This window comes from Pistacia vera, unplaced genomic scaffold, assembly GCF_008641045.1.
Source record: "Pistacia vera cultivar Batoury unplaced genomic scaffold, PisVer_v2 Contig180, whole genome shotgun sequence".
NCBI classification, from domain to species: Eukaryota; Viridiplantae; Streptophyta; class Magnoliopsida; order Sapindales; family Anacardiaceae; genus Pistacia; species Pistacia vera.
Window position 1 is genome coordinate 638883 of NW_022195899.1, and position 27992 is coordinate 666874.

At 34.7% G+C, this 27992-nt stretch overlaps 1 protein-coding gene, 1 long non-coding RNA gene and 3 pseudogenes across 2 annotated transcripts; 3 read left to right on the forward strand and 2 right to left on the reverse strand.

Annotated features, from left to right (window-relative positions):
* The first annotated feature begins 3872 nt into the window (after positions 1-3872).
* LOC116126544 lies at positions 3873-15020 on the forward strand (annotated as a pseudogene).
* Positions 15021-16608: 1588 nt separating this feature from the next.
* On the reverse strand, positions 16609-17227 carry LOC116126515 (21 kDa protein-like). Its single transcript, XM_031412187.1, has one exon. It carries the CDS (start codon positions 17225-17227, stop codon positions 16616-16618), a length of 612 nt encoding a protein of 203 aa, XP_031268047.1. The 3' UTR covers positions 16609-16615.
* A 1773-nt stretch (positions 17228-19000) lies between these two features.
* On the forward strand, positions 19001-22602 carry LOC116126545 (annotated as a pseudogene).
* Positions 22603-24688: 2086 nt separating this feature from the next.
* On the forward strand, positions 24689-25399 carry LOC116126517. Its single transcript, XR_004127498.1, has 3 exons — positions 24689-24732; positions 24832-24845; positions 25332-25399. It is a non-coding gene; the product is annotated as an uncharacterized LOC116126517 (long non-coding RNA).
* Positions 25400-26995: 1596 nt separating this feature from the next.
* On the reverse strand, positions 26996-27632 carry LOC116126546 (annotated as a pseudogene).
* Between the last annotated feature and the right edge of the window lie 360 nt (positions 27633-27992).

The window sequence follows — 27992 nt, forward strand, 5'->3', positions numbered from 1 at the left end:
GTAACATTAATCCAATAGGGAAAAGACACATACATATAGGGGCCGTTTGGATGGGGTTAATATTAGATAACTGGAGTAATATCTTTTAAATTGAGCAGATGACGATGTTTGGTTGGTTTATAAAAAATCATTCTTGGAATATTTTATGACAAATAGTAGCATGTGGGGGGTATATTGCCGGGAATCTTAATACTTGGGGGGAAGAGGAGAAAGGGGGGGGGGGGGGATGCTGTTATTAAAACTTACCCTAGTAATATAATTTTGTTTCCCATGTTGCCTTTAAACAGTTGAGCATTTGGTCCAAATTAACCTTATATTTGTTAATATTTAAAAAACACCTAATTCACTCATGTAGACACTTTTGTCCTTGCTTTTTAAATTTTTTGGACGACATTGCCCTTGTTATTGTCATTATTTGCAGAAATGACATTATACCTAGAACTAGCCACCATTGCTAGCCACCGTCGATCACCGTCGGAGCCTGTTGAAAGTCACCATAATGGCATACAACCGACCGTATATGGCCGACTGTGCGCTGGTGAGGCTTTTTCTGACCATGGTCGAAAAATGCCAGATCTGGCTGTTTCACGAGCATATCTATGGCCGTTCACGACCAAAGATGTGGCCATGAACAGCCACTAATCTGGCCTTGAAACGGTTGGCGTTTCAAGGCCAAAGACCTGGCCATTTCACGGCTAGATTTGTGGCCGTTTCACAACCACATCTTTGGCCGTGAAACGGCCAGATCTGTGGCACTGCTGGCATCACGACCAGATCTGTGGCATTACCAGCGGTCGCTAGTGGTGGTAGCTAGCTATCGGTAGACCTGGCAACACGCTAGAACCACGGGTCGACCTTTACCCGAATAAAAAATACAGTGTATGGGTTTAAGGTATTGGACCCGTTTTTTTAAACTAGTACCCGGCCCGACCCGTATTATTAACGGGAAATACGGGTAACGCCACGGGTACCCGTTTTTTGTTAAAAGAAAACAGAGGAAATCCCTAACTCTAATTCTCTCGACTCTCAATCTCTCATACTCATTCACATTTAGTCATTCCCTCAACTCTCTCTCACAGTCATCCGTCATCCCAGTCCCACTATCGTTGGCTCGTCATCTCTTCTCTATCACGTCATCGGCTCATCATCTCCTCTCTCTCCGTCGCAAGACTCACAACTCTCCTCTCTCATTGTCTCACATCGTTGTTGTCACCGTCACCATCGCCGATCAGTAAATTTCTTCGCTCTCTATCACTTAGTTTTAAACATCACTTGCTTTTATTATTCACGCTTTGAACACTTGTAGTTGAAATGTGACTGTTGCTTTGTTTTTTTGATTGAGATGATCAGAACTGGGAGCTGATTGTTTAGTTTTGAGGTAGTTTCAGTTGTATTATTTAGTTCTTTCATTTTCCTAGGTTTGTTTAGTTGCTGAGAAAATGTATGAAAAAATAGTTGACTTTAGTAGCTTTTCGATGTTCAAGAAATAAGTAAAACTAGTCTGTAAATTTTGCTTAGTATGAATCGTTGGTAACTGAAGCTAATTGGGAAGACTCAATGGAAAACCTACTCTTGATTTAAAGTTGAATATCGACATACTAACAAACTTTATGAAAACTCTAATCCCCCATCAAACAGAAAAATGAAACTAAAAAAAAGACAGTTTATGAGGTGTGAAATGTTTTGATTAGATTTGTATGGTTTATGATTGCTGAGGAATTTGTGGAGCGTGCTCTAATTTACTCAAAATAGCTCTGTTCATTGTATTTTATTTTTGGACTGATCACATATGCTTTATTGTTGTCTCATCCATTAAATTCTGAGCTTAGGTGGTGAATTTTGTCCATCTTTTTCTTTTACCGGGGAGATTAATATTATATTATTACCTCCAATCCAGATCGTTTAGAAGCTTTATTGCCATGGCCATGGTTACATGCAATGCTCATAGTTCTGATATATTCCCTCAACCACCAGTTCTGTTTCTTAAATGTATGAATTGGGTTGTTTACTAGTTAGATGCTTCTGCTCCATTTCTTTCATAACCAAAGATCCATCTACTGAATTAAAATTTATCGTTGTGTGAGTTCCATTGGCGCATCAGTATTACTTCTTGTTCATGCACAGATAGACCAATGCGGCAAGTAGTTTCAGCAATTTATAGTGTGAGCAGTGTTGGATGCTTTAATAAGCTAATTTAAGTCATTTTAGTCAAACAAGAAGTTATTAACGGCGTACAGACATTCCTGTTAAAATTCTTACATTTCATTTTACTTTTTATGGTTTTTATAACCAGTCAACTTGAGATTGGAGCCATAATAAATTAAGAACATTAAGAATCAAGATTCAGATATTGAGACGATAAGAAGAAGTGTTTTGCTTACTGTTTGGTTTAGTTTTTGGTTCTTGATTGTTGTATCTGTTTGTTTGCTAGTCAATTGAAGGAAAAGTAAAGAAAATGAGAAGTCTGGTTTAATGAGCTTATAAGTGAAGTGACTTGTATGTTTGAGATTTTAAAGTGGCTGAATCATATTTCCCACCCAAAGTTTGACGAATGTACATTTTTCCACCCATGAAACTGTACATTTTCAATCTATTTTAATGTAACATTTATATTAATATTATTATAATATCACCCTGTCAATCTCTCTCACACACACACACACACACACACACATATATATCTATATATATATAGTCTCAAGCATTGACATGTCAGATTCTGAAATTATAGATACGGATATGGTTAACGTAAGAGCAAGTGACAATGCTTTTAGGATAATGTCACCTCCTTCTAATTCAAGTATTCCTGCAACTAGTTCTAGAAATAAACGTAAAACATCAGAAGTTTGGAATTATTTTGAGACATATGTTGATGAGAATAAGAATAAGAGGGCTAGGTGTAAGGCATGCAATAAAAGTTATGCATATGATAGTGCTACACATGGGACTAAAAATTTGAAGCGTCATATAGGAGATTGTCCAAAACGTGGCAACCATGATATAGGGCAATTATTGATTGATCATGATCATAGATTGCAAAGTAGAAACATTAGTCAAGAGATTTATCGTGAATATATGACCTTATCAATTATTCAACATAATTATCTATATTCATATGTGGAGAATCAAGGAACTTATAATTCGACATTTTTAATACTTGAAACGACATTAATATATCGTCCTGTGTTTGTGGCTTTATCAACAATAGATCTCAGTTATAAATTTTGTCCATTAGATGACGAATGGGATAGGGGGACGAGGATATGCAAGTTCTTGGAACCATTTTATAATAGTACGACTTTATTCTCGGGTTTTTAATATCTTATAGCAAACTTGTGCCTGAAATGTGTGTGAGAAATTCAATTGCGTTTAATTGAAGAGAGGATGAGTGAGGATGAAGTTGTTAGGAGCATGGCGAAGCAAATGATCTCAAAATTTATAAAATATTGGGATTCTTATAGTCTTGTGTTGACGATTGCCATTATTCTTGATCCACGTCTCAAGTATCAGTTTGTGGAGTATGCTTTCAAGAAAGTTTATGATTTAACTACTGCCACATGAAAGTTGGAGGTTGTTAAGAATAACTTGCAAAAGTTTTTTCAAGCTTACGAGGCTCAATGTTCCAAAGAAATTCCTACCTCACCTTTAGTTGTTTCTCCTGCGAGTGGTCCTACTCTTGGTAGGCGCATAGATAATTCTTCTGCAAGTCACTATACTTTTTAGTTTTTATATTCTTATGATAAATAAAATATTGTTTATTGTTTAATTTTAACTTTTGACACTTAACTATTTAAACTGTACATGATTTTGACAACTATGAGAATGTTTTCATTTCCACTAAGAAATCCGAATTAGATCTTTATTTGGAAGAGATGCGGTTTGATCGCGTCAAATATCAGAATTTGGATATCCTCGATCATTGGAAGAACAATCGTGATCGTTATCGGGTACTTGCAATGATGGCTCGTGATATCATGGCAATACCAATAACATCTGTTGCTTCGGAGTCCGCTTTTAGTATTGGCAGTAAAGTGCTCAATAAATATCGAAGCTCACTTCGACCAAAAAATGCAAAATCTTTGATATGCACTTGGACTTGACTATATGGATATAAGTTTACAGGTAACATAATATTTCATATATTTTATGATTTATATTTATTAATATTTGTAGTTGATCATTGTTTTGTAGATAATGATGTGAATGATGATTCGGATGATGATCTTGATGTGCTATTAACTAATCTCAGGACTGTGGAATCAAGAGACTCTATCACCTCCACTATGGGATGAACATTTGCTGCCCTAAGAATGTTTTTTGTTGAATATTGGATTATGTATTTATTTATTTTGGTTGGTATTTGTAGTTTTGTATTATATGTTATTGACTTATTGTGTTTGTTTATGTGTTATTTGTTTATTTTGGTTCATATTTGTTTATATTCTAAATTGAATTGAATTTAGAGTAGTTGATTTTGGGGATGTAAATGTAAAAATTAAAATTGCAGGAATTTTGGGGGTGTAACTGTCATAATTGAAAACTATTGGGGGAAAAAATAGGCTAAAATATGGAGAGAGAAAAAACGGGTACTCGCGGGTCCACCTGTACTCGCATAGGGTTGGGTACGGGCCTAATTTTTGGACTCTTATAACTCAACCCGTATTGGACCCATACCCGTGATGACCCGACCCCAACCCGGCCCACCCACCTGTTTTCCCAGGTCTAGCTACCGACAGTGGCTTGGGGTGGGTAGGGGTGTTTTTGTTAAGTTTAAAACATTTTTGGTTGCTAGGGTGTTTTTGCTAAATCTGAAAAAGTAGTAGGTTAAAAGAAATTATTCAAAAAATAGTAATAAAAAATACTGTTATATTAATATTTAAAAAAAAGGGCAATTTAGTAATCTATATAACATACCCACTCATTTATCCTCCCAACCAAACATATTATTCACCAATTTATTCGAACTAACCAAACACATTTTCTAAACATTCCCAATAATCTTCAAAGTGATTTTTTATTCCGTTAATATAATATCCCCCTATAATAGAACATTATATGATCCAAACGCCCTCGTAGAGTAAGATATTTATTTCTGTATTACCATGATTCCCTTCTCATTCCTAGATTTACCACTTAATTTCTTAGTAAATTTTCTTGATATATATCTTTAAGTTTTCTCAATTTTTACTGGATATGCAAAGTCATTTTCCTTTTGTGTAATTTTGCTTGTTCTTACATGTGGTATTTTCTATATGAATGCTCAATTTGCTCAATGCCTTAATGAGGTTGCCCAGAATGAGCAGTGCACCATTTAACCTTGCGCTGGACTGTGCTGTTATGTAATTTATTTAAATACCAACATAAATGTCAATGAAATAGAGAAAATATTAAGAGAATTTCAAGCTGAGCAATGAAGACATTTATTATTGACCCTTAATAGGATTTCGCTTAGTAGTTAATATTATCTATTCTTGACCCTTTTTATGTACTTCAAATAAGTGCCCGTTAATTAACATAAAAAAAAAGTACAAGTAGAGGAAGAAGGTGAGGTAAAGAGAGTAGAAAGAAAGAAAAAATAGGTGTAAAGTTTATATCTCTGAAAGTGTTGGTAGGGATGATAATGGTGATGAAGGTGGCTTCACATAATTATTGAGATGCATTGTCCAAGTGTATTTAGTTCTTTGAAGGTCAGAGGTCAGGGAAGTTACCCTCTAGGCCTGCAATCGAACCGAACATGAACGAAGGCCGTCGAAAACGTTCGATAAGCATGTTCGATTGTTCGTGTTCGTGTTCGTGTTCGAACGAACACAGGATCTGTGTTCGTGTTGTTCGATTAACAAAAAGCTCGTTTGGTTCGTTAGCAACTCGTTGTGTTCGTTCGACTAACCTGTTCGACTAACTCGTTCTGACTAACCTGTTCGACTAACTCGTTCGACTAACTTGTTCGTTCGACTAACTCGTTCGATAATTTGTAAATACTTGTTCGACTAACTGTTCGTAATTGTTCGATAATTGTATACTTCGTAATCGTCGATAATTTGTAAATACCTAAATATTTTAAATGTTTACATATAATTTTGTATCAACACCCATAAATTTATAGTGGAATGAAAGTCTATTGTAATATATGATCAATACTATGTGTGATTAATTTGTTTTATATATATATTTGTATCAACACCCAAATTTATAGTGAAATGATGGCCTATTATAATATATGATCAATACATATGTGTGATTAATTTGTTATATATAATGTATAATTGTGTATATACAAAATTATTATATACATCTATTAATCATAGGTAAATTGTATGTAATTACCAAAATTATAGGTATCATATATTTATATCATTAATAAATTATCCTAAATATTTTAAATGTTACATATATATTTGTATCAACACCCATAAATTTATAGTGGAATGAAAGTCTATTGTAATATATGATCAATACATACGTGTGATTAATTTGTTATACATACATACATTATATATATTGTACCAACACCCATAAATTTATAGTGACATGATGGCCTATTATAATATATGATCAATAAATATGTGTGATTAATTGTTATATATAATGTGTAATTGTGTATATACAAATTTTATCATACATAATTAATCATAGGTTAAATATGTTATGAAATTACCAAAATTTTAGGTTATCATATATTTATTATCATTACATAAATATCATAATATTTTAAATGTTTACATATATATTTGTATCACACCCATAAATTTAGAGTAAAATGAAAATCTATTGTATATATGATCAATACATATGTGTGATTAATTTTATATATAATATATATATATCATTACTGTCTACATATTTATTTTGTACCAACACCTATAAATTCATAGTGATATGAGAGTTTATGTAATAGTGATCAATACAAATGTGTGATAATTTAGGTTTAATAAACTATTATATATTAAATTTGGTATGCTATACATCACTGATATACAATATGTTATGTTATCAATTTACCATACTATATTTATTATTTATTAATTGAATGTTATCTTATAATATTTAATTATTGATTACATTGAAAAATATGAAGCTATTATGTTATTGGATTCTATATTATTTATCACTTGATTATATAATTTATTATGTATTAAATTTGTCATGCTATGTATATAGTAATTTATTACTTTTTAATTAAAATGCTATATACTTATATATTTATTGATGACATTTGGAAAAAAAATCCAAACATTATAATATAGAAAGACAAAAGTATCATAATATTTTATTATTGATTACCATTAAAAAAAATTCATCAAACCAATCAAACATAATATAAAAATGGAAATTTTTTTTTTTAATATATAATAAATACCTTGTTTTTCGAACATAAACGAACGAACAATCGAACGATTGTTCGCGAACGGATGAATTAGTCGAACGTATAGTGTTCGCGAACATAATCGAACGAACAACCCCTGTTCGAACTGATCGAACATATTATCGAACAATTATCGAACTGTTTCGAACAAATGTTTCGCGAACATTATCGAACAGTAATCGAACGAACAACGAACGTTCGCGAACTGTTCGATTCGTTTGCAGCCCTACGGCCTCTACACAAAAGATGACTTGGAGAGCTCATTCTGCTCTTCGTGATGGCTCTGACGTTGTTATAGACACTTTTGTCATCACTTTTTAAATTTTTTGGATGACATTGCCATTTATATTGTCATTATTTACAGAAATGACATTATACCAGAATAGCCACCACCGCAGCCACCGTCGATCACTATCAGAGGCTGCCAAAAGTCACCATAATGGCGTACGACCGACCGTATATCGTCGATCGTGTACCAGTGAGGCTTTTTGACCATAGTCGAAAAATGCTAGATCTTGCTGTTTACGAGCAGATCTATGGCCGTTCACGACCAAAGATGTGGCCATGAATGGCCACTGATCTGGCCGTGAAACGGTTGGCGTTTCAAGGCCAAAGACCTAGCCATTTCATGGCCAGATTTGTGGCCGTTTCACGACCACATCTTGGCGTGAAATGGCCAGTCTGTGGCACTACCGACGTCACAGTCAGATTGTGGCATTGCCAACGGCCACCAGCGATGGTAGCTGGTTGTCGATAGTGGCTTCGGGTGGGTGGGGGTGTTTTTGTTAAGTTTAAAACGTTTTGGTTGCTAGGGTGTTTTTGCTAAATCTAAAAAGTAGTGGGTTAAAAGAAATTATTCAAAAATAATAATAAAAAATACTGTTATATAATATTTAAAGGAGGGCAATTTAGTATCTATATAACATACCCACCCATTTATCTTCCAAACGAACATATTATTCACCAATTTATTCGAACAACCAAACATATTTTCTAAACATTCCCAGCAATCTTCAAAGTGATTTTTATTGTTAATATAATATCCCCTTATAATAAAACATTATATTATCTAAACGGCCCCATAGAGTAAGATTTTATTTCTATATTACCATGATTCCTCTCATTCCTAGATTACCATACATTTCTTACTAAATTTTCTTGATATATCTTAAGTTTTCTCAATTTTTACTGGATATGCAAAGTTATTTTCCTTTTGTGTAATTTTGCTTGTTCTTACAGGTGGCATTTTCTATATGAATGGTCAATTTGCTCTATGCCTTAATGAGGGTGCCCAGAATGAGCAGTGCACCATTTAACCTTGCGCTGGACTGTGCTGTTAGTAATTTATTAAATACCAACATAAATGTCAATGAAATAAATAAAATATTAAGAGAATTTCAAGCTGACAATGTATTATCTTTCTTGACCCTTTTTACAGACTTCAAATGAGTGCGTGTTAATTAACATAAAAAAAAGTTAACGTAGAGGAAGAAGGTGAGGTAAAGAGAGCAGAAAGAAAGAAACAATGGGTGTAAAGTTTATATCTCTGAAAGTGTTGGTAGGGATGAAATGGTGATGAAGGTGGCTTCACATAATTATGGAGATGCATTGTCCAAGTGTATTTTGTTCTTTGAAGGTCAGAGGTCAGGGAAGTTACCCCTACACAAAGGATGACTTGGAGAGCTATTTGCTCTTCGTGATGGCTCTGACGTTGGTGTAAGTTTTTTATATTCACTCTTTCATATGAGCTCAACGTGATACTTTTTTTCCTTTGTATTTGTATGAAAGAATTAAACGTGCTCAATGACTTAGTTTTTTTTTAAGTATTGTTTTAAGACATATAGATTATTTACAATTAATTAATATATAATCTATACTGTTGGTTTAACAGAGATGTTAACATCAATAGGAAAAAAATAATAATAATATTAAAAAAAAAAAAACCAGCTTAATTAATATGTATGATTGAGTTCTTACAAAATCGAATTTGCATCTATAATTTGTAAGATCAAGGAAAGAAAAATTGTATTTTCTGGCGTTCATTTTCAGGTTGACTTGGTAGGTGGTTACTATGACGCTGGAGACAACATAAAATTCAGTTTTCCGATGGCTTTCACTACCACAATGCTGGCCTGGAGCATCTTAGAATTTGGTAATCTTATGGGCTCAGATAAACAATACGCATTAGACTCTGAAATGGGGCACCGACTTTCCTGAAGGCCACCAGTGTCCCCGCAAAGTCGTTGCCCAGTTGGTGATCCCATGGTGACCACAACTGTTGGGAGAGGCCTGAAGATATGGACACCCCCAGAACCTCATAGTTGTTAATACAAGCAACCCCGGATCAGAAGTTTCTGCTGAGATTGCAGCTTCCCTTACGGCCTCTTCCATGGTTTCAAGTCCGTGATCTTAGATACTCTAGAAGGCTTCTCCAGAGGGCCCCAGGTAGTCAGTTTAATTGATTTTGTCAGGTACAATTTGGTTTTTCAAACTATTAAGCTCTTGTTGTTGTTCCTGGAGCTGCAGGTTTATGAATTTGCACAGAAGTATCAGGGCTCGTATAATTCCAGTGTTGGTGCAGGGGTCTGCCCTTATTACTGCGATTACGATGGCTACATGGTAAAGATTAGAGAGTTACAAACTTGTTCATCTACAATATTGAATTCATTTGAAAGAAATTTAATGCGATTCTGTCTTTCAGGATGAATTGATCTGGGGAGCAGCATGGTTATACAAAGCGACCGGGTCATATAATTACTGGAATATGTTGTACAAAAAAATCAACACTGGATAATTATGAATTCGGATGGGATTCAAAGCACGCTGGAATCAACGTACTTGTTTCCGGGGTAGACCATTTCACCTGTTCTTATTCATTATAAAACAATCTGGACATTCTAAATTTGTTTTCTAATTTTCTCAACAGTTGGTGTTGAGCACCCCAAGGCCGATCCTTTGTTTCCTATGCAGATAAGTTTGTTTGTTCTGTACTGCCCGAATCGCCCACAGAACCGGCACATACTCTCCAGGTAATACTCTATAAAGTGTTTGTTTCTGGTGTGATACTTCACAGGCTGTGATTTGATTTAAAATGAACTATATTTTAATAGATGAGGGTATCTGTAGGTGGGCTACAATTCAAACCTGGAGGAAGCAACACCAACATGTTACAGCCGCGTCTTTCCTTCTGGTGTACTCCAGCTATTTGCAAATGGCCAAAAATAGAGTCGTTCAATGTGGCAACAATGCTGCCACTCCCCCCTCCAGGTTGTTGATGTAGCAAAAAGTCAGGTTGACTATATATTAGGAAGCAATCCAATCAAGATGTCATACATGGTGGGATATGGGATAAATTTTCCAGAAAAATACATCATCGTGGATCTAGATAGCCTTCATTTATTCGCATCCAAAGCACATCACATGCCATGGTGGAACCTATTCTTTGAAAGCAAATATCATAACTACAACATGCTTACTGGGGCAATTGTTGGAGGACCTGATGACAATGATCAGTACATAGACGATCGGACTAATCCTCCTCAACAGAGCCAACTACTTATATAATGCACCCTTTGTTGGCGTGTTGGTTACTTCAAAAGATATACATCCTTGGAATCTCTTACATTTGATTCTAACTTACCCTGTATCATATGTAATACCCCGAACTTCTTGAAACGAAGGGAGGTTTCAAGACTGAAAGAGTTTAATATCGACTAAACTAGTTAGAACCCTGAACAAACTAGGGAATTTAATTGCTTTTGATAGTTTCTGTATCTGGGATGAATTTATGCAGCTATTGATCTTGAAAACACAGTTGTTTTTCAATCTATGTTGATTGATATGTTTTAGATATTACTTAAGAATAATGCTATGTGTACTAACAAAAAATCATACAATCTAAGTACTAACTGAGGTGGCAGATCTCTTATGTCACGTCAGTTTCTACAAAAAACTAAAATAAAAAAATTTCAAATTTTAAGTTAGTGCATATAGCATTACTCATTACTGAATGACCCAAAATTACTTTTTTTTAATTTATAATCCAACCAAATCATTTTAGTACATTGATTTAGGCTGCATTAATTGGTTTTGTACAGTTGTATTTGAAAAAATCCCCATTCCCCATACTGCAATAATTCAATTTAAAAAAAAAAAAAAAAAAAAAAAAAAAAAAAAAAAAAAACCTTAATGGGCTAGATGAAATTATTTAAATTTAAGGATCATTGGAAACAGCAGATCTTATACAAAATTTAAAGAGGCCCAACATTCTTCGTCATTTCTAAGTAAACTAAAACCACCAGAACTTTTGCAGAAAACAGATGCAGCAGAGACACTATCTGCATCAGGAAGGCCATCTGGGACGGCGGCTCTGATTTTTCTATCGCATGGTCGTCGATTCCCGTAAGCTCCATCTCTTATGTTAATATCAATTCCCTAGTCTCAGATATCTGTTGATTTTATCCGTTGTTTAAATTTAATTTTAGGTACACAAGGGTTGCAAAAGGGAAGGCTCGTCTCTCTGCACTTATCTTCACTCAGGTACTCCCTTTTCAATAACTTGCAAGGTTTCCTGAGTTAATTTGGAAGTTGAGATTTTAGTTCGAAATAAGATTCAGTCATCATAGTTGAGCCCCCAATTTGAATAGGGTCAATGTGGTACTTTTTGTTCTGGTTAAGTTCTAGGATTTGTTGTTAAAAATATTTAACTTTGTATGGTTTTTAGTTAAGATGGGTTTAAGCCAATGGTAATTGCATTAGGATCTGTAGATGTATCAACTGATTCAGATGGTTTGGTTTGTGCTGCAAGCCCAAAGATTTCACCGGCAATAGTGGTAGCTTAATCTTCTCCTTTTAAAGGAATGTGGTTTTTGATTTCCAAGAGCATCAGTTCCGTTCCTATAAAATGATATTTCAGGCTCTAATGTGATGACTAAAGGGTTTTAAGATAGGTTTTTTTATTTGTTTGCAGGCGGTCATCACTTGATAGGGTCATTTCCACATATCTATCTACAACAAAGGAGGAGGGTCCCAATAAACTTGCTGTTTCGTCTGTCATTGGCTTAAATCTCTATTTTAGGGGAATTAGGTTCCGACCAAATCCTTGTTCTCTTTTAAGTTGCTTGTGTTGTGCACCCATTAAATAACCATCATCATGTGTGTAGGTCGAAAGCGAAGCAAAATCAATTTTTTGAGAGTTTGTATGCTTGGATCATCTATTGCATACTTCTCTCAATATTTTGTGTTGTCAAGGCTAATTCAATTTTAGAGGTCAGTTCATAATTTTTCCCTTTTTTATCCTTTAAATTTCGTAAAGTTCTTCGTTTTCCAAGTGTTAATATCTCTTTGACAGAATGGTCATACATCTTTCAATTCCTCAAGGATTTAATTTTTTCAAATTTTGCTTAGACTAAATGTTGAAGAAGAAATCTCCCACAGTGCTTAGAAACTTGTGATAATTTTGTTTTGGATATATGATCGCACTCTCAGTTCAGATGCCATCATGTAAACAAGGAAGAATAGGTATAGGGTCTGCTAGACAAACATGTTTTTATTTTACTGGTCCTAACTTTGATTATTTGTGAGTCATAAGGTTAACCCGTTTGTGACTTCTAATGAGCAAAATTGTAGTCCTCATTATTATATTGAATTGAATCCAATTTACGAAACAGTGAATTTTGTATGACTGATTAATCGTATGATATACATTTAAGTATTTCAGTCCTTTTATCTGATCTGGGTTCACTAAAATTGGCACTAGTGATGTTGTGTTATCAAACCAATAATTGGGGATTAACAATGTTTAAATCTTGAACAGATAAAACAATTAGAGAATCTGTATGTATCTAATAATACATTTCAACTTAGGTTAGGTAAGGTTGAGTTGGTAAAGGGAGGGTCTACAACATCGTGTTGACAAAATAGTTGTTAGATTCTTGTGAAGTTGTTACAAGTGGTGTGGATTAATGGTAAGTTTTGAAGGGAATCTAGGTCTGACTTTCTGCCAGTCTAGTAGTCTTGTATCTCGGTTGTGTTAATATGCGTGGCTAAAGAGGCCATGCTAGTGAAGAAACTTTTGTTGGTGTTATTAGAAGGGGACAGTATACAAGAGTAAGATGGTTTTATTTTCACTTTATATAAAGAATCCTGAGACAGAATGATAATGGTTCATTTTGTTGATAAGCTACTGGGAAATATAATAAAGCAAAAATGGGGAATTTGGTTGTTGTGCAGTGATTTTCACTAATTTAAGTGAAATTAGGTATTGTGTCACATTTGAGAGCCTTGGTTGTGAAGGCAAGAGGGGCTTGATAGGCATGTAGGAAGATTGAATGACCTAACCTTATTGGAAGCTAGTTGAGGAGTGCACCATTGATGACTCCTCTGTAATGATGAATTTTTTTTTTTTTGTGTAAACCCGGTAATTGCCTTTCAGCGACTCTAAATCAAGACCGTAGGTATAACTAACCCCAATAATTAAAGGGCTTGCCATCCGGCCACAAGGGGAGAGGTTCTCCGTGGTATGTTTTGTTGATCTGTGATGTTGAAACTCCTAAGAAGTAGAATTAGCATTGGCTTTGAATGCAAGTTGTTGTTGTTTTGTACTGCAGAGTGCTTCAGTGTTTCTATTGATATAAAATTTCCTTCTGATACAAAAAGAGTTCATTGTAACTTCGGGTATATAGCTGAAAGAATGGAATATGTTGGTAGATCTATTAGGTTTTCTGATGGTGGATGCCCTCCTTCATGGTCACATGTTATGCGGATTATTTAGTTAGAACTAGAAAATTATGTTATTCACACTTCAGCACATGCATATGTACTTAAGAAAAACAAATATCTTAAGAACTTAATAATATTGTCCTGAAAGTTTAATTGTGGGTATACTTTTTAGGTTATTAGAAACCGAAGTGACTGGGAGCGAGAAGTTTGAACTTGTTGAGACTGCACGGGTTCTGGTGGTAGTTGAGATCTTTATCTAACTACGTATCTGGATAATGCTAACATCATATTATTCATATAAACAGAACATTGTTGTCTTCATTGTTACATTTACAGGATCACTGGTACAGGTATTTCTGATCAGCACTATAATTTCCCATTGATAACTGTCTCCTCCAAGAGAGCTTCTTAACGTTTCTTGTAAGTTCAATATTATTTGGCCCGGTTGTAACTTCAAAATACTAACCCTGTCAATGGTTATAAGAGCAAAACCTTTTTCTTTTTTTGTGGTTCACTTTACATCTTTTCCATGCCTCACAAAGATTGTAAAAAGGAAAGATATTTTGATGCCTTCATTATAGCGTTCTATCTTTGAGGACTTGCTTTAATCTTTTTTTTTTCTCTTTTGGTCCTTTTTGAAAATTAGTGCACCCTGTGTTTCTGTTTGACAAATATCATGAAAAAACACATAGCTTAAATTGATTAAAACAAGCGCAAGCTCGTGAGAAAGAGTCTTGCACCTCTCATTTGCATATTTTAAAAATGCTGAAGAATTTACTGAACTAAAGAGACGTTTATGAATTGGTTCAACTTCATCTATTTTCTATATTCCTGAAGAGGAGAAACAGTGAGGATGAAAGTTGGTGGAAACGGGTTAATTTTGGAGTGTGAAGACAGAGAGCTGGCAATATGTCAACTTTCGAATTTCGATGCCTAAGCAGTGTACAATTATTTGTTAAAGTGATTACCCATTTTCAAATAAAAATACTATCCTTACAAAGAACAATACAAAGAGAGCTATAAAGTGACATCACTAGGAAGGAAAAACAAAGAAAAAACGGAAAAAGAGGGAGAGAGGAGGAGAGAAATCATGAAGATAAAGGGTGGAAATTGTCTTTGTATGGCCTCTTTGTTTTTGTCTTTGAGAGTAGTATTGCCTCTTTTCAAATATTGTTGGCAACTGGCAACCAACTTTTAGCATTTGATTGTTAAGGAGTTGATTGAGATACCATTTGTAAATGGAAATATGGGAATAAAGCCAATTGTTCTTCAGATTTCTGATGGTAGGGCTCTGTCCATTCAATCTCACTTCCCAAGTTTTGATAATTACTAATAGTACTCCAATCATTTCGTTAATACTTGAGTACACGATGAACTACGAGATAAAAAGAACTTGGGATCAAAGCCCTTGAGATATTTCTCGTGAACCAACATAGATTTATCATAATTTATTTTCTGTTTAGAATTGTTTAGACATTTGACAAGCCATTCGCCATCAATAGCTATCATTTGCTGGAGCCCATCACTTTTAGTTGATTGCTTTATTTGTCTAATTGTTTACTATGCACATGTGACATTTGCTCGGAGTTTTCTACAATTCAAATTTCTAAACGTGGACAAGAAATAAAATAAAATTGGAGAACTTCCTCTAATTAGTTTGACGTAGGGTTGTTCAAAAAAATGTAAAAATCGAACTGAATTGAAAAATCAGTTAACCGAAAAAACGGTTTGGTTACGGTTTGAAAAATTCAAGAAATTAGATTTTCGGTTCGAGAAAAAATAAAAAGCGGTTAACCGAGACCGGTTTTTTGAACCGGTTTTATAAATATATATTTTATATATTAAATAAAAATAAAAATTATATATTAAATAAAAAAATAATAATATTTTTAATGTATTGTTAGTAGTAGTTAATGAATATTTATGAATATTTAATTTTTATTTGAATATGTATTGTTTATATTTACAATCTAATTTAGGAAAAAAAAAATTTATAAAAAAGGGAAAACTGGTTCGATTAACCACTTTTGAACACTCTTAGTTTGACGGTTTGTTGCAGATTTTTTGATATATTATTCGAGAGGTCTTAAATTTGAATTTTTACGACTACTAATAAGGGGTAACCACTAGAGATTTACTTGACCGTTAACTTCAAGACCTTAGAGAACTAGTTGAGATATGCACAGTGACCCAAACACCCTTGGACACAAAAAAAAAAAAAAAAAAAAAAAATCAAAATAGAGAACATTTTTAGTGAAATTTCCACGACATATGCAGCAAGAAACTTATATTTTACACAAAGGATAATACTATACTTACAACCCAATCTCACATATATAATAAAATATACACATTCTACAAATACAAAGCAACCTCACTAAAACTTTTACATACTAATCCTGAGGTCTGAAAACCACTTACATTTTTTCTTGCAGCAACCATGGCATGTCAAGCGGCGGCTTGGCCAAACGCAGCAGCCGAGTTTTTAATAAGAAATATACATAAATATATCTATTTATTTTTTAATAATTATTAAGCATGAACAGAAGCATAGCTATTGATCAAAGACAAGGCATTGCTAGTCATATGAGCAATGTTCACAATTCGGCTTCTCACCATTTTCCCATTCACTTTATTACCTTCAAAACCATCGCTGCAAGTGGTTTCGTCAGTCAAAGCAGCACTAACCCAAGTCTGTATATCACTCATCATAAGCTCAAAATTAGAAGCTTTTATCTGATCCATCTCACCAATAGACCTCCTGATCTCATCAACTGAATCACTCAGCTCCTCTAGGCAATCTTGCATGGCTTCCACCTCTCTAGGGTTCATCCCGGAGCCTTTCGACAGCTTTAACATGACCGCCGAAGTTGATTTAGCCGTTGCAAGAGTCACGTTAAGGGCTGCATGGGCAAGGAGCTTAGGACTAGTTTGGATTAAGCCCGCTTGCCCAGCAAGCGAGGTATAGCAAAGTCTGGGATAAGTTGTAGAGCTACAAGATGTTTTAATGAACTCTGTGCTAACGCTTTTAGGAGGCACGGGGTAGTAGAATCGAGTATCGGCTGAGCTTGAGTTTATGAATGAAGTAATGGCTAGTAGAATGAGAAAAGAGTTGAGTAAGTGTTTTGCAATTGAACCTTCCATATCTGTGTTTAATTCTGTAAGAAATCTCGGAAGTTGGGAGGTAATGAAGTGATGAAAACAGAGAAGAAACTAGAAAGGGTGCCCAATTAATAGGGGGAAAAAGTTGATATCCAAACAATGGAACCCACCAAATGTCAAGCTCAAAAAGCATGTGTTAATCCCTTTAAAGATACAAAGATTTTAATATAGGCGAGTTGTCAGTATGAACATAATTTAGTTTACCTCTTGAGTAGGCTACTTATGAGTAGGCGACATCTAAAATACTATAGATGCATCGAAGTTGATATTATCATTAATATTTTAGGGTTTTAAGACACTAGTTGAAGTATGCTTAAATTGATCCGAACATTCTTAGATATAAAAAAAAAAAAAAAAAAAAATATTATCATTAATTTTTATATTCATATATTCATACGTAAATATTTTGAAATTTTAAAAGTGTGGTTTATGATTGACAAACAATCACTAGTTTAACATAAGACANTGTTTTTCGAACATAAACGAACGAACAATCGAACGATTGTTCGCGAACGGATGAATTAGTCGAACGTATAGTGTTCGCGAACATAATCGAACGAACAACCCCTGTTCGAACTCGATCGAACATATTATCGAACAATTATCGAACTGTTTGCGAACAAATGTTCGCGAACATTATCGAACAGTAATCGAACGAACAACGAACGTTCGCGAACTGTTCGATTCGTTTGCAGCCCTACGGCCTCTACACAAAAGATGACTTGGAGAGCTCATTCTGCTCTTCGTGATGGCTCTGACGTTGTTATAGACACTTTTGTCATCACTTTTTAAATTTTTTGGATGACATTGCCATTTATATTGTCATTATTTACAGAAATGACATTATACCAGAATTAGCCACCACCGCCAGCCACCGTCGATCACTATCAGAGGCTGCCAAAAGTCACCATAATGGCGTACGACCGACCGTATATCGTCGATCGTGTACCAGTGAGGCTTTTTCTGACCATAGTCGAAAAATGCTAGATCTTGCTGTTTCACGAGCAGATCTATGGCCGTTCACGACCAAAGATGTGGCCATGAATGGCCACTGATCTGGCCGTGAAACGGTTGGCGTTTCAAGGCCAAAGACCTAGCCATTTCATGGCCAGATTTGTGGCCGTTTCACGACCACATCTTTGGCCGTGAAATGGCCAGATCTGTGGCACTACCGACGTCACAGTCAGATCTGTGGCATTGCCAACGGCCACCAGCGATGGTAGCTGGTTGTCGATAGTGGCTTCGGGTGGGTGGGGGTGTTTTTGTTAAGTTTAAAACGTTTTTGGTTGCTAGGGTGTTTTTGCTAAATCTAAAAAGTAGTGGGTTAAAAGAAATTATTCAAAAAATAATAATAAAAAATACTGTTATATTAATATTTAAAAAGGAGGGCAATTTAGTAATCTATATAACATACCCACCCATTTATCTTCCCAACCGAACATATTATTCACCAATTTATTCGAACCAACCAAACATATTTTCTAAACATTCCCAGCAATCTTCAAAGTGATTTTTTATTCCGTTAATATAATATCCCCTTATAATAAAACATTATATTATCTAAACGGCCCCATAGAGTAAGATATTTATTTCTATATTACCATGATTCCCTTCTCATTCCTAGATTTACCACTTACTTTCTTACTAAATTTTCTTGATATATATCTTAAGTTTTCTCAATTTTTACTGGATATGCAAAGTTATTTTCCTTTTGTGTAATTTTGCTTGTTCTTACAGGTGGCATTTTCTATATGAATGGTCAATTTGCTCTATGCCTTAATGAGGTTGCCCAGAATGAGCAGTGCACCATTTAACCTTGCGCTGGACTGTGCTGTTATGTAATTTATTTAAATACCAACATAAATGTCAATGAAATAAATAAAATATTAAGAGAATTTCAAGCTGACAATGTATTATCTTTCTTGACCCTTTTTACAGACTTCAAATGAGTGCGTGTTAATTAACATAAAAAAAAGTTAACGTAGAGGAAGAAGGTGAGGTAAAGAGAGCAGAAAGAAAGAAACAATGGGTGTAAAGTTTATATCTCTGAAAGTGTTGGTAGGGATGAAATGGTGATGAAGGTGGCTTCACATAATTATGGAGATGCATTGTCCAAGTGTATTTTGTTCTTTGAAGGTCAGAGGTCAGGGAAGTTACCCCTACACAAAGGATGACTTGGAGAGCTCATTTGCTCTTCGTGATGGCTCTGACGTTGGTGTAAGTTTTTTATATTCACTCTTTCACATGAGCTCAACGTGATACTTTTTTTCCTTTGTATTTGTATGAAAGAATTAAACGTGCTCAATGACTTAGTTTTTTTTAAGTATTGTTTTAAGACATATAGATTATTTACAATTAATTAATATATAATCCTATACGTTGGTTTAACAGAGATGTTAACATCAATAGGAAAAAAATAATAATAATATTAAAAAAAAAAAAACCAGCTTAATTAATATGTATGATTTGAGTTCTTACAAAATCGAATTTGCATCTATAATTTGTAAGATCAAGGAAAGAAAAATTGTATTTTCTGGCGTTCATTTTCAGGTTGACTTGGTAGGTGGTTACTATGACGCTGGAGACAACATAAAATTCAGTTTTCCGATGGCTTTCACTACCACAATGCTGGCCTGGAGCATCTTAGAATTTGGTAATCTTATGGGCTCAGATAAACAATACGCATTAGACATCTGAAATGGGGCACCGACTTTCCTGAAGGCCACCAGTGTCCCCGCAAAGTCGTTGCCCAAGTTGGTGATCCCCACTGGTGACCACAACTGTTGGGAGAGGCCTGAAGATATGGACACCCCCAGAACCTCATAGTTGTTAATACAAGCAACCCCGGATCAGAAGTTTCTGCTGAGATTGCAGCTTCCCTTACGGCCTCTTCCATGGGTTTCAAGTCCGTTGATCTTAGATACTCTAGAAGGCTTCTCCAGAGGGGCCCCAGGTAGTCAGTTTAATTGAATTTTGTCAGGTACAATTTGGTTTTTCAAACTATTAAGCTCTTGTTGTTGTTCCTGGAGCTGCAGGTTTATGAATTTGCACAGAAGTATCAGGGCTCGTATAATTCCAGTGTTGGTGCAGGGGTCTGCCCTTATTACTGCGATTACGATGGCTACATGGTAAAGATTAGAGAGTTACAAACTTGTTCATCTACAATATTGAATTCATTTGAAAGAAATTTAATGCGATTCTGTCTTTCAGGATGAATTGATCTGGGGAGCAGCATGGTTATACAAAGCGACCGGGTCATATAATTACTGGAATATGGTTGTACAAAACAAATCAACACTGGATAATATGAATTCGGATGGGATTCAAAGCACGCTGGAATCAACGTACTTGTTTCCGGGGTAGACCATTTCACCTGTTCTTATTCATTATAAAACATCTGGACATTCTAAATTTGTTTTCTAATTTTCTCAACAGTTGGTGTTGAGCACCCCAAGGCCGATCCTTGTGTTTCCTATGCAGATAAGTTTGTTTGTTCTGTACTGCCCGAATCGCCCACAGAACCGGCACATACTCTCAGGTAATACTCTATAAAGTGTTTGTTTCTGGTGTGATACTTCACAGGCTGTGATTTGATTTAAAATGAACTATATTTTAATAGATGAGGGTATCTGTGAGGTGGGCTACAATTCAAACCTGGAGGAAGCAACACCAACATGTTACAGCCGCGTCTTTCTCTCTGGTGTACTCCAGCTATTTGCAAATGGCCAAAAATAGAGTCGTTCAATGTGGCAACAATGCTGCCACTCCCCCTCCAGGTTGTTGATGTAGCAAAAAGTCAGGTTGACTATATATTAGGAAGCAATCCAATCAAGATGTCATACATGGTGGGATATGGGATAAATTTTCTCCAGAAAAATACATCATCGTGGATCTAGCATGCCTTCATTTATTCGCATCCAAAGCACATCACATGCCATGGTGGAACCTATTCTTTGAAAGCAAATATCATAACTACAACATGCTTACTGGGGCAATTGTTGGAGGACCTGATGACAATGATCAGTACATAGACGATCGGACTAATCCTCCTCAATCAGAGCCAACTACTTATATAATGCACCTTTGTTGGCGTGTTGGTTACTTCAAAAGATTACATCCTTGGAATCTCTTACATTTGATTCTAACTATACCCTGTATCATATGTAATACCCCGAACTTCTTGAAACGAAGGGAGGTTTCAAGACTGAAAGAGTTTTAATTATCGACTAAACTAGTTAGAACCCTGAACAAACTAGGGACTTTAATTGCTTTTGATAGTGTTCTGTATCTGGGATGAATTTAGCAGCTATTGATCTTGAAAACACAGTTTGTTTTTCAATTCTATGTTGATTGATATGTTTTAGATATTACTTAAGAATAATGCTATGTGTACTAACAAAAAATCATACAATCTAAGTACTAACTGACGTGGCAGATCTCTTATTGTCACGTCAGTTTCTACAAAAAACTAAAATAAAAAAATTTCAAATTTTAAGTTAGTGCATATAGCATTATCATTACTGAATGACCCAAAAATTACTTTTTTTAATTTATAATCCAACCAATCATTTTAGTACATTGATTTAGGCTGCATTAATTGGTTTTGTACAGTTGTATTTGAAAAAATCCCCATTCCCCATACTGCAATAATTCAATTTAAAAAAAAAAAAAAAAAAAAAAAAAAAAAAAAAAAAAAACCTTAATGGGCTAGATGAAATTATTTAAATTTAAGGATCATTGGAAAAACAGCAGATCTTATACAAAATTTTAAAGAGGCCCAACATTCTTCGTCATTTTAAGTAAACTAAAACCACCAGAACTTTTGCAGAAAACAGATGCAGCAGAGACACTATCTGCATCAGGAAGGCCATCTGGGACGGACGGCTCTGATTTTTCTATCGCATGGTCGTCGATTCCCGTAAGCTCCATCTCTTATGTTAATATCAATTCCCTAGTCTCAGTGATATCTGTTGATTTTATCCGTTGTTAAATTTAATTTTAGGTACACAAGGGTTGCAAAAGGGAAGGCTCGTCTCTCTGCACTTATCTTCACTCAGGTACTCCTTTTCAATAACTTGCAAGGTTTCCTGAGTTAATTTGGAAGTTGAGATTTTAGTTCGAAATAAGATTCAGTCATCATAGTTGAGCCCCCAATTTGAATAGGGTCAATGTGGTACTTTTTGTCTGGTTAAATTGTTCTAGGATTTGTTTTAAAAATATTTACTTTGTATGGTTTTTAGTTAGATGGGTTTAAGCCAATGGTAATTGCATTAGGATCTGTAGATGTATCAACTGATTCAGATGGTTTGGTTTGTGCTGCAAGCCCAAAGATTTCACCGGCAATAGTGGTAGCTTAATCTTCTCCTTTTAAAGGAATGTGGTTTTTGATTTCCAAGAGCATCAGTTCCGTTCCTATAAAGATGATATTTCAGGCTCTAATGTGATGACTAAAGGGTTTTAAGATAGGTTTTTCTTATTTGTTTGCAGGCGGTCATCACTTGATAGGGTCAGTTTCCACATAATCTATCTACAACAAAGGAGGAGGGTCCCAATAAACTTGCTGTTTCGTCTGTCACTTGGCTTAAATCTCTATTTTAGGGGAATTAGGTTCCGACCAAATCCTTGTTCTCTTTTAAGTTGCTTTGTTGTTGTGCACCCATTAAATAACCATCATCATTGTGTGTAGGTCGAAAGCGAAGCAAAATCAATTTTTTGAGAGTTTGTATGCTTGGATCATCTATTGCAATACTTCTCTCAATATTTTGTGTTGTCAAGGCTAATTCAATTTTAGAGGTCAGTTCATAATTTTTCCCTTTTTTATCCTTTAAATTTCGTAAAGTTCTTCGTTTTCCAAGTGTTAATATCTCTTTGACAGAATGGTCATACTCTTTCAATTCCTCAAGGATTTAATTTTTCAAATTTTGCTTAGACTAAATGTTGAAGAAGAAATCTCCCACAGTGCTTAGAAACTTGTGATAATTTTGTTTTGGATATATGATCGCACTCTCAGTTCAGATGCCATCATGTAAACAAGGAAGAATAGGTATAGGGTCTGCTAGACAAACATGTTTTTATTTTACTGGTCCTAACTTTGATTATTTGTGAGTCATAAGGTTAACCCGTTTGACTTCTAATGAGCAAAATTGTAGTCCTCATTATTATATTGAATTGAATCCAATTTCTACGAAACAGTGAATTTTGTATGCTGATTAACTCGTATGATATACATTTAAGTATTTCAGTCCTTTTATCTGATCTGGAGTTTCACTAAAATTGGCACTAGTGATGTTGTGTTATCAAACCAATAATTGGGGATTAACAATGTTTAAATCTTGAACAGATAAAACAATTAGAGAATCTGTATGTATCTAATAATACATTTCAACTTAGGTTAGGTAAGGTTGAGTTGGATAAGGGAGGGTCTACAACATCGTGTTGACAAAATAGGTTGTTAGATTCTATGTGAAGTTGTTACAAGTGGTGTGGATTAATGGTAAGTTTTGAAGGGAATCTAGGTCTGACTTTCTGCCAGATCTAGTAGTCTTGTATCTCGGTTGTGTTAATATGCGTGGCTAAAGAGGCCATGCTAGTGAAGAAACTTTTTTGGTGTTATTAGAAGGGGACAGTATACAAGAGTAAGATGGTTTTATTTTCACTTTATATAAGAATCCTGAGGACAGAATGATAATGGTTCATTTTGTTGATAAGCTACTGGGAAATATAATAAAGCAAAAATGGGGAATTTGGTTGTTGTGCAGTGATTTTCACTAATTTAAGTGAAATTAGGTATTGTGTCACAATTTGAGTCCTTGGTTGTGAAGGCAAGAGGGGCTTGATAGGCATGTAGGAAGATTGAATGACCTAACCTTATTGGAAGCTAGTTGAGGAGTGCACCATTGATGACTCCTCTGTAATGATGAATTTTTTTTTTTTTGTGTAAACCCGGTAATTGCCTTTTCAGCGACTCTAAATCAAGACCGTAGGTATAACTAACCCCAATAATTAAAGGGCTTGCCATCCGGCCACAAGGGGAGAGGTTCTCCGTGGATGTTTTGTTGATCTGTGATGTTGAAACTCCTAAGAAGTAGAATTAGCATTGGCTTTGAATGCAAGTTGTTGTTGTTTTGTACTGCAGAGTGCTTCAGTGTTTCTATTGATATAAAATTTCCTTTGATACAAAAAGAGTTCATTGTAACTTCGGGTATATAGCTGAAAGAATGGAATATGTTGGTAGATCTATTAGGTTTTTCTGATGGTGGATGCCCTCCTTCATGGCACATGTTATGCGTGATTATTTAGTTAGAACTAGAAAATTATGTTATTCACACTTCAGCACATGCATATGTACTTAAGAAAAACAAATATCTTAAGAACTTAATAATATGTCCCTGAAAGTTTAATTGTGGGTATACTTTTTAGGTATTAGAAACCGAAGTGACTGGGGGCCGAGAAGTTTGAACTTGTTGAGACTGCACGGGTTCTGGTTGGTAGTTGAGCATCTTTATCTAACTACGTATCTGGATAATGCTAACATCATATTATTCATATAAACAGAACATTGTTGTCTTCATGTTTTACATTTACAGGATCACTGGTACAGGTATTTCTGATCAGCACTATAATTTCCTCATTGATAATGTCTCCTCCAAGAGAGCTTCTTAACGTTTCTTGTAAGTTCAATATTATTTGGCCCGGTTGTACTTCAAAATACTAACCCTGTCAATGGTTATAAGAGCAAAACCTTTTTCTTTTTTGTGGTTCACTTTACATCTTTTCCATGCCTCACAAAGATTGGTAAAAAGGAAAGATATTTTGATGCCTTCATTATAGCGTTCTATCTTTGAGGACTTGCTTTAATCTTTTTTTTTTCTCTTTTGGTCCTTTTTGAAAATTAGTGCACACTGTGTTTCTGTTTGACAAATATCATGAAAAAACACATAGCTTAAATTGATTAAAACAAGCGCAAGCTCGTGAGAAAGAGTCTTGCACCTCTCATTTGCATATTTTAAAAATGCTGAAGAATTTACTGAACTAAAGAGACGTTTATGAATTGGTTCAACTTCATCTATTTTCTATATTCCTGAAGAGGAGAAACAGTGAGGATGAAAGTTTGGTGGAAACGGGTTAATTTTGGAGTGTGAAGACAGAGAGCTGCAATATGTCAACTTTCGAATTTCGATGCCTAAGCAGTGTACAATTATTTGTTAAAGTGATTACCCATTTCAAATAAAAATACTATCCTTACAAAGAACAATACAAAGAGAGCTATAAAGTGACATCACTGGAAGGAAAAACAAAGAAAAAACGGAAAAAGAGGGAGAGAGAGAGGAGAGAAATCATGAAGATAAAGGGTGGAAATGTCTTTGTATGGCCTCTTGTTTTTGTTTTGAAGAGTAGTATTGCTCTTTTCAAATTATTGCTTGGCAACTGGCAAACCAACTTTTAGCATTTGATTGTTAAGGAGTTGATTGAGATACCATTTGTAAATGGAAATATGGGAATAAAGCCAATTGTTCTTCAGATTTCTGTATGGTAAGGGCTCTGTCCATTCAATCTCACTGTCCCAAGTTTTGATAATATACTAATAGGACTCCAATCATTCATATAGACTTAGAGTCCACGATGAACTACGAGAATAAAAGAACTTGGGATCAAAGCCCTTGAGATATTTCTCGTGAACCAAATAGATTTATCATAATTTATTTTCTGTTTAGAATTGGTAGACATTTGAAAAGCCATTCGCCATCAATAGCTATCATTGTGGAGCCATCACTTTTAGTTGATTGCTTTATTTGTCTAATGTTTACTATGCACATGTGACATTTGCTCGGAGTTTTACAATTCAAATTTCTAAACGTGGACAAGAAATAAAATAAAATTGGAGAACTTCCTCTAATTAGTTTGACGTAGGGTTGTTCAAAAAAATGTAAAATCGAACGAATTGAAAATCAGTTAACCGAAAAAACGGTTTGGTTACGGTTTGAAAAATTCAAGAAATTAGATTTTCGGTTCGAGAAAAATAAAAAGCGGTAACCGAGACCGGTTTTTGAACCGGTTTTAAAATATATATTTTATATATAAATAAAAATAAAAATATATATTAAATAAAAAAATAATAATATTTTTAATGTATTGTTAGTAGTAGTTAAGAATATTTAGAATATTAATTTTTATTGAATATGTATTGTTTATATTTTACAATCTAATTAGGAAAAAAAAAATTTATAAAAAAGGGAAAACTGGTTCGATTAACCATTTTGAACACTCTTAGTTTGACGGTTGTTGCAGATTTTTTGATATATTATTCGAGAGGTCTTAATTGAATTTTTACGACTACTAATAAGGGGTAACCACTAGAGATTTACTTGACCGTTAACTTCAAGACCTTAGAGAACTAGTGAGATATGCACAGTGACCCAACACAACTTGGACACAAAAAAAAAAAAAAAAAAAAAAAAATCAAAATAGAGAACATTTTTAGTGAAATTTCCACGACATATGCAGCAAGAAACTTTATTTTACACAAAGGATAATACTATAACAACCCAATCTCACATATATAATAAAATATACACATTCATACATACAAAGCAACCTCACTAAAACTTTTACATACTAATCCTGAGGTCTGAAAACCATTACATTTTTTCTTGCAGCAACCATGGAAGTCAAGCGGCGGCTTGGCCAAACGCAGCAGCCGAGTTTTTAATAAGAAATATACATAAATATATCTATTTATTTTTTAATATATTAAGCATGAACAGAAGCATAGCATTGATCAAAGACAAGGCATTGCTAGTCATATGAGCAATGTTCACAATTCGGCTTCTCACCATTTTCCATTCACTTTATTACCTTCAAAACCATCGCTGCAAGTGGTTTCGTCAGTCAAAGCAGCACTAACCCAAGTTGTATATCACTCATCATAAGCTCAAAATTAGAAGCTTTTAATCGATCCATCTCACCAATAGACACTCTGATCCATCAACTGAATCACTCAGCTCCTCTAGGCAATCTTGCATGGCTTCCACCTCTCTAGGGTTCATCCCGGAGCCTTTCGACAGCTTTAACATGACGGCCGACGTTGATTTAGCCGTTGCAAGAGTCACGTTAAGGGCTACATGGGCAAGGAGCTTAGGACTAGTTTGGATTAAGCTGGCATGCCCAGCAAGCGTCGTATAGCAAAGTCTGGGATAAGTTGTAGAGCTGCAAGATGTTTTAATGAACTCTGTGCTAACGCTTTTAGGAGGCAGGGGGTAGAATCGAGTATCGGCTGAGCTTGAGTTTGTAAGTGAAGTAATGGCTAGTAGAATGAGAAAAGAGTTGAGCAAGTGTTTTGCAATTGAACCTTCCATATCTGTACTTAATTCTGTAAGTAATCTCTGAAGTTGGGAGGTAATGAAGTGATGAAAGTAGAGGAGAAAGGGTCCCAATTTATAGGGGGAAAAAAGTTGATATCCAAACAATGGAACCTACCAAATGTCAAGATCAAAAAGCATGTGTTAATCCCTTTAAAGATATAGAGATTTTAATATAGGCAAGTTGCAAGTATAAACATAATTTAGTTTATCTCCTTTTGAATAGGCTATTTCTGGGTAGGCGGCATCTCAAACACGGTAGATGCCTCGAAGTTGATATTATCATTAATTTTTATTTTCATATATATTCATACGTAAATATTTCGAAATTTTTAAAGCGTGGTTTATGATTGACAAACAATTACTACTTTAACATAATACAAAACTAA